The following is an 8,090-nucleotide window of genomic DNA, read 5'->3' on the forward strand; positions in this document are numbered from 1 at the left end:
AGGAGAAAAGTTTAGTGCTTATCTGTGCAATCAGTAGAATCCTCATTCGCAGCCCTCCTGGACGGAGCAAGACGTCTCTTGGAAAAGAACTGCACTGAATCCACCTTCCAGTTCCTGGCCAGCAGTCCAGCAACTGGCTCTCGAAATGTTTCACGCCGAAATAAAAACCAACCTGAATAAACAGGGTAAATCTAGTTACAACTTACAAAAAGAAACACATAGCCTGCAAAAAATAATGAGCTATATTTTCAAAAACCTTTCAGCAAGATGAATCTACATAAACTTTTTCCATGTCCGCCACATTTTAAAATCAGCAACATACTTATTTTCTTCCTGAATTAACAATGTGTCACTTTTTTTTTTCTTCTTCTTCTCTGATTGTTTTTTTTTTTAGGAAGCTCATTTCAACCACATTTTGTCATAAGGTGTACAAATTCACAACCATAAAACTCCCAAATAACTTTAGACTTCCCAGAATGCATAAATCCCGTTGAAATATCAGTAAAAACAGAAACAACAAACTCACCGGAGAATAAGATGTATGGTGAACAAAACCCAAAAATCTCAATGAGTTCAAAGAACCTTAGCGCTTATTTTAAAGTTCAAGTTCTCTTCTCTGCGCCACGTGTTCAGTCTGTCGTTTTTCTGGCTTTCAGTTGCTCTGTTTTCGTTGTAAATTTTCTTCTTCTTGCTTCAGAACTATGAGGTGCCAAACAACCACGACTTCACTGCTACCCTCTGCTGTATAACGTTGGTACTGCAGATATTAAATAGTCAACTCTGGCTTGAATAACTGAATAACTTTGACAGGGTTACATTTGACTTTTGGTTTTTGTAACTTTTATACATTTTAATAAAGTTACTTTACTCTACTTAGAAATACATTGAGGTCTTGTTAATTCCTCCAAAAACATAGTTTTTGAAATCTGCTTGCAGTATTTTCTGGACTATAAGGCGAACTTAAAAGTCTTCAATTTTGTCAAAACATGACAGTGCGCCTTATAATCTGGAGAACCTTATATAAGTAAGAAGTCGTAATGTTTTAATTCTACTTTGGTAAACTACAAATCTGCACCACTTGCAGCATTAGGCCCCCACTCGGGTGTACTGTGCGTACTCCGTGAGCCGCGTTGACTCCGGGTGGACTGTCTGCTGATGGTTGAGACTTCATACTGGAGCAAACAGATTGCCTAAAATTCTCCCATGACAAATTTCCGTCATGGCGTCACCAGACGAGGAGGAAGAGATCGCCTGCCTCTTAGCTTTAAAAAAAAAACAAAAGGAAAGAAGGTGCCGTTAGCCCTGTTTCTTCACCACCAGGGCAGCCACCGCACACCTGTCAGTGCTACACAGAGAGCGGCAGTCACGCTTACACCTGAGAATGTGGGGGACTTTACGTTGGTGCAGTATTCTCCGAAAAGACAAGGGGCTGTTTTGTTTTGCTTAATGCGCCTTATAGTCCGGGTGCGCCTTGTATATGACAACAGTTTGAAAATGGACCATTCATTGACAGTGCGCCTTATAGTGCGGAAAATACGGTACTCTGTATGCTACTTTCAACTTTTAGCTACCATTCTGCTACTTTTTGCTTGTAACTACTGTTTTGCAACTTTAACTGTTCTGCCACTTTAAGCTAGAGTTTTGCTACTTTTAGCTACAATCCTACGTTTATTTTATGGCTATAATTTTTTTGCCTTTTAGTTTTTAGCTAGTTTTATTTATTTATTTATTTATTTTATTTTTATAGTTTTGCTAGTTTTAGCATCCTACTATTTTGCTATTTTCATCCAGTTTTCTAAAATTAGATAAGCATATATTTTGCTAATTTTATTTACTGTACTGCTGTTTTTAGATGCTGCTCCTCTGCTTTTAACTGTTAGCCTGTGATCTTCTCATTCAGCCTCTGTTCTGTTCATTTTAACTTAACCACGGTTTTAGCAAATTTACCCAGTCATTTAGCACTCAGCATTCTCACTGCATTTTCTTTAGTTGGCATTTGTTATCTCCATGTGTCAACTCTGAAGTGATATCTGGTTTTGTAAAGATCATGATTCAGTTGATCCACACACAGTTAATGATTTCTCTCTCTGTCTCCCCCTCCTCCTTTCATTGCCCCTCTTCTTTTCCTCCATAGTCTGATCACCACACATCGTTTTCACAGCTCTGCCTTCCTTACACTCTGCGTTTCCTTGTCATCACCCTTCTCGCTTCTACATGTGATTTCTATCTCATTCATCTTTCTCCTTCCTGATCTACTTCTTCAAATCCATTCCATCCATCCCCTCCGCCCTCCCCCTTCCCTCCNGCAATAACATAAAGATTATAGAGAATTAGAAAATTACTGTCCAGGACATTTTATGTATGTAAGTTTAAAAAACAATGGAAAATGTTTTGGAATAAGCTTTATATTGAAGAGAAGCTTTTTAAGAGTTTTTTTTTTTTTATTGGGTATGATGTCTAATCTGGTAAATGGTTTAATGTTGAACAGATCATTTTAAGATCTGAGAGTTTGTGTTTTCTGATAATGAAGTTCCCTCTGTTATACTTTGATACATAAACATACTTCACTTCTAAGTTACTCCCAAGTTGATTAAAAACAAAAATGCAGTTTTTGGTCCAATTTAGGTTACAGGAGACAATTTGTTTGAGATGACAACATTTCATTGATTTTAAATAAGCACAAAGTTCAAATGTGTCTGGGTAATTTATTGGACTTCATATTAAACCCGTGAGAGATCAGCAGAGTCCCACAGACTCTAATTTCCTAACCTAAAGGAGTCAGTCCAGTGTGTTAGCTATCTAAGTGTGCTTGAGATGCAGCATGTCTCTTCATACTGGTATTTCTCAGCACAGCATGCTTCTTCTGTAAGAGTGCTGCTCTCCATCTGCTTTTGACTCACTGCATGTTTGTGTGAGCAGAGCAAGAAATGTTGAGTGTCTTTGAATAAACGGATGAAGATGGGGGTCTTTTATATTCGAAGTTCCCTCCCCCTTCCCTCCCTCCTCCTCGTCCCTCCCCCTCCACCTCTCTGGCAGGCTGCTCATTGCAGTGAGTCAGTATCATGGAGGCAGGCAGCGGGGCTGCTGCAGCGGTGGGGAGTGCAGCACTGGGACTGCTGGGAGCTGCAGCCACATCCAGCCATGACATCTTGGACAGGTAAGAGTGAAGCCGTTCCACCGCAGTTCTGAGATCATTTTGTGTTTGTGGAACATTACCACACCTCAGGTGATGCTTCAGTGAACATGCTAGTTTGTTTATCTCAGGGAGGAAGCATGAAGTGTGTCTGCGTCATTCCTCCATGTTCCTTAGTCAAATGCTCTGGTTTGAACAGCTGGCGGATTCAGTCTGTGCTTGTGAGAGTGCACGTGTATGTTGGTGATAGAAAGGTGGCTTCCTCAGTGCCTGAAGGAGAAGTGACACCGAGGTATGCAGGAAAGGAGGAGGAGGAGGAGGCAGAGAGGTATAGACGAGTGCTAAAGCTGAGCTGACAGGGTGAGTTTGCACAGTCACCACCCCACCCTCCCTACCCCCACCTTCACCCTACTCACGCCACTCCCACGGAGCCTTTAAGCCCCCATAGCAACTGGATGACAGCCATCACCAATAATCATCGCTGGAAAACCTCATTCAGGTTTCTGTCAGCCTCAGTCATTAAGCTTCAGGGACTACAACCCCCCAGCCCCCACAGAGAGGATGAGCACAGCACCTCATTACGTAATCCCTCCAGCTGTATGCCCACACCAACACATTAGTACAATGTCATCACATATACACACACTGTCATATAGAATCTGATACAGAGAAACTCACACACTGTTATCACTTACACACCACACCTCATATGGACTCAGATCTAGACTGCATGTTCCAGGAGGATGTTTTTGGACAAACACTGTAACTAAGGGTGCACGGATACCACATTTTTTCAAACCAAGTGCAAGTACTTCAATTTGAGTACTTGCCAAACTTGATTACAGATGGAAATACTAATACATGTCATTGTTTCTTCTTACAATTCTTTGACATTTTGTTTGAAAATCAGAGGACCGTAGTTGTAATGTTAACTCCTCAAATGAAGCAGGACAGCCTTAGTCTTTACTAAAAGCTTCCATTTGGTAAGTGATGAGATTGTCAGGAAGCTTGTGATCAGATCTGTATATTCCCAGGACCCTCCTCTGCCTGATGATTGTCTATAGCTGTTTCCGGCTGCTATTAGCAAACACTTCAAACTCTGCGTTGTGTTGCTTTTTTAGATGTTTTATCAAATTGCTTGTGTTAAAAGTGCTAGATTTCATTGCTCCTCTTGACGACTTTGCTGAGCAGAATTTGCAGTCAGATTTACTTTTTGTCACCATTGTTTACTGTAAAAGCCCTCCACACTGCTTCTTTTTCCTTTGGTGGTATTTATTGGTGGTTATCAAACAATTGCAATCAATTGCACTATCACCACCAACCACCAACTGGTAAGGAATGTAAATCAAGACAGACACCTAAAAAAAATTAAAGGAAAAGAAAACTACACACAGCTGATATTGCTCATCTTTTACCAACTGACTTCTCAACTGAGAGGTGACCGTCCCACCACCATGAAAGGGTATTGGTACTGTGGCACTGGAATACTTTCACAAGTCTCAGTATGAGTACATGCACGTGATATCATTCCGATATCTGATGTTGGTATTGGTATTGGTGCATTCCTTACTTTAAGAGAAAAATACACAGGCACACACTCACATAGAGACACACAACAATCTGTCCTCAGTGTGTTGTTTAATAGAAACACACACAGCAAAGGCACTGTTCAAAAAAAAGTTAAAAAACAAAAACAACTGGACTTCTATTCTGTAGCTGAAGACGTTTCGCTTCTCATCCGAGGAGTTTTCTCAATTCAGAAATAGAGAGTGTGGAGTTGAGCTTTTAAAGCTGAGATGTGATGTAAGCTGGATTGCTTGCAAAGCTTACATCACATCTCAGCTTTAAAAGCTCAACTCCACACTCTCTATTTCTGAATTGAGAAAACTCCTCGGATGAGAAGCGAAACGTCTTCAGCTACAGAATAGAAGTCCAGTTGTTTTTGTTTTTTAACTTTCTTTGAATTTACCATGGCCTGGATGACTGAGAATCTACACCACCAAAGGCACTGTTCACACCTGACACTAAATACCTTCCTGAGTAGTTTATTGCAATCAGATAGCATTAAATACTGGTTTGAAAGGCCTCAATAAGTAGAGACAGTATATTTACTTGGACTACCTTTGTTAGGTGGTCTGGACTCCTTTTACTTGCATATGTTTGTTAGTCTGTCCTGATCCTTAAGGTCAGACATCCTACTAAACAGACGTGACCACACACAAGCAGCAGGGTTATTACCTTGACGTGTCTGGTTTAAAAAAAGGTTGCTTAGCTGTCATGTAATTAAAGATAATTAAACAGCCATTCTAGAGAATATTCTGAAGAGATGGCTTTTTTTTGTTTGTTTTGACTTTTTTGGCTAAAAGTTTTAATGAACTGTTTGTCATAATTTTCATCAATGAAAATATCAGTTTTGTCAGAATATTCTTCATCAGAATGGATTACAGGGCACAGTGTGGTGAGTTTTTCTTAATGTTCTGATTGTTTTTAGTGCTGATTGGACCCACTATTGTCACTGTTAGGTATTGGCCAGTTACCAGTTTCAAGGCCATGGTGTTAAAAAGTCACAGTGTTAAAAAAGTCAAAATTTTCTCCATCATGCTGTTCCTATAATTTAAATGTTTTTGAGTAAAATACCAGGGACAACAAGTCTTTCCTTTGTTTTGTTTTCCCCCTCTGGTCACATGGAGCACTAAGCATTGCTCCCTCTCTCCTACCTTTTTGTAATTTGCGCTCCATTCAAATTGGACAATTTTGGTGCTCTAGCGGAGCTGGTTCGCCTGTATCAACATTTATATGATCCCTCTGTGAGAGATCACAGAGATAATCAAACAGTTCAAAACTCACTGGAGGAGATTACTGCTGCAGCTGATAAAAAGGAGTGTTTATAGAAATATTAGTCCTATTATGGGTGAATCACAACTAATGCAGATAAATCAAAGAAAGTCAAACTGAATGTTTTAAGTTTAAACATCCTCTCTGTATTACAGCCAGAAACACAACAGTTCTTCCTCCTGAATACGTGCAGCCAAATTTGATGTGACAACTATCTGCTCTCTTTTTACCGTATTTCCACTGGTTACGTAGCGTACTGCCCCCTGTCTTTTTGGAGAATACTGCTTCAACGTAAGCGGCAAGTATAAACGCCTCCACCGCACGCTCAGGTCCACGCACTGTTCGTGGAGCCCTGTGGGACTCTAATGAGCCCTGAGGCCGAGCCACTTGCAGCTGGAGTTAGCAGGTCACTGGAGCCACGGCAATAAACATGGAAGGAGCGGGTTTAACCAAAAATGGTTAGTTGAGCCGAAATTCAGCGGGTGGCTTTACAAGACCTAATATGGTAAGCATGTTTTGTGCTTAGTGAAAATATTATCCTTGTTTACCAGTAAAATTATGCTAATAAATTAAGCATTAGATATGTTTTGTTGTTACATGTAGTGATCCAACATGCAGCCTGTGCCACAAAAAGCACAGTACAGTGCAGCATCTCTCTGTTTTTCAGTTCCCTGTTGTTATTCCTGCTTCTTTTCTGGGGGAATCCCTGACATAGTTAAACATTGGCTGCTGTTGGAAAAAGTGAAAACGAAATAGGTTTTAGTCCATTTTCTTTTAAACTTTCAAATTTCTAAAGCTACTTTTCCTTATTATGTCTTTGAAACAGTAATCAGGTCAGGTTGGAATTCTGGCAGCTTTGTGGGGGCCAAAGAAATTTTAAAAAGGGCTGTATCTGGCCCACAAGCCTCTTATTGAATAGGTCTGGCTTAGAATATTATAAATTAAGTCCCAAATTATCATTGTGCTTTATAGAAGAAAGTTGACAGATGTTGTAATTTCAGGCAGTAGCTGCATTGGCACCATTAAATATGTCCTCATAAACGTTCTAGTTTGTATAAATATCTTGTTAAATTGACAGTACTTAAGAATACTAAGTATTTGCACATCACAGTTCATGAGTTTTCTTGTTTTCTTTCTTTTTTCCATTATCTATATTTAATTGTAGGGTGAATCTTGGTTAACCCCAAAATTCAATTTAATTATGATTCTTCAGTTAATGATTTGATGAATCAAAAGATGTACGTATCTCATTGTGTTAGGATGTACACCTTTAATTATTATCACACAGAGCACATACCATTTTTTTAAATATTAAAAAAAATTTGTGCTTTTAAAAAATCAGATTGTTTTTACGAATTTACTCTCAGTTCCAGGGGTCTCATTCATAAAATATTGTGTGGGATTCATACTAAAAGTGTACATAGACCCAAAAGGCAAAAATGGCATACACCCAAAAAATTTTCATATTTATAAAACCATGCTTATACACACCAGCAAGCAGTTTCCCTTTCTAAATTACATGTGTACCTAAACGTTTGTGCACAAGATCCCTCCTCAGGTTCTGCCCTCCACACGCCCACATTCAACCATAAAAGGTCAATGCAAAGCACCTCATCAATGTGAAAGTGTATTTAAATGAGCCAGCTGATCAAGGGTTACCAATGGCAACCACGGAGAAAAGAGCGAAAAAACTAATTTTCACTGCAGCAGAAATTGACGTGCCGGTGAATGAGGTGGAGAACAGAAAAAATATCATTCTTGGGAGCCACAGTAGTGGTGTCACAAATTAAAGGAATAATAATAATAATAATAATAATCATTTTATTTAAATAGCGCCTTTCAGGACACCCAAGGACACTTTACAACAATGAAGAAATCAAAAGATAAAAATAAAAAAGCAGTGCAAAGAACAGGCATGAGTTAAAATATAAAATACATAAAACAAAGTTAGGAGGGGTAAGCTAGTCTGAAGAGATGAGTTTTAAGTTTAGTCCTGAACAGAGAAAGGGAGGTGGTGTTTCGTAGGTCAGGAGGTAGAGCGTTCCAGAGGTGGGGGGCAGAGCAGGAGAAGGCCCTGCTCCCCATGGTGGAGAGGCGGGCAACGGGTACATGTAGGTGTAGC

At 39.5% G+C, this 8,090-nt stretch overlaps 1 protein-coding gene across 2 annotated transcripts in view; it reads left to right on the forward strand.

Moving 5' to 3' along the window:
- Positions 1-2,312: 2,312 nt before the first annotated feature.
- Positions 2,313-8,090, forward strand: part of arhgap32b (Rho GTPase activating protein 32b) — a 102,144-nt gene continuing 96,366 nt past the window's right edge. For both annotated transcript variants that reach the window (XM_037979163.1, XM_017437724.2), the window contains exon 1: positions 2,313-3,157. In XM_037979163.1, coding sequence (XP_037835091.1) covers positions 3,063-3,157 — 95 coding nt within the window. In that variant the 5' untranslated portion in view covers positions 2,313-3,062. The remainder of the gene's footprint in view (positions 3,158-8,090) is intronic.

This window comes from Kryptolebias marmoratus, linkage group LG13, assembly GCF_001649575.2.
Source record: "Kryptolebias marmoratus isolate JLee-2015 linkage group LG13, ASM164957v2, whole genome shotgun sequence".
Taxonomy (NCBI): Eukaryota; Metazoa; Chordata; class Actinopteri; order Cyprinodontiformes; family Rivulidae; genus Kryptolebias; species Kryptolebias marmoratus.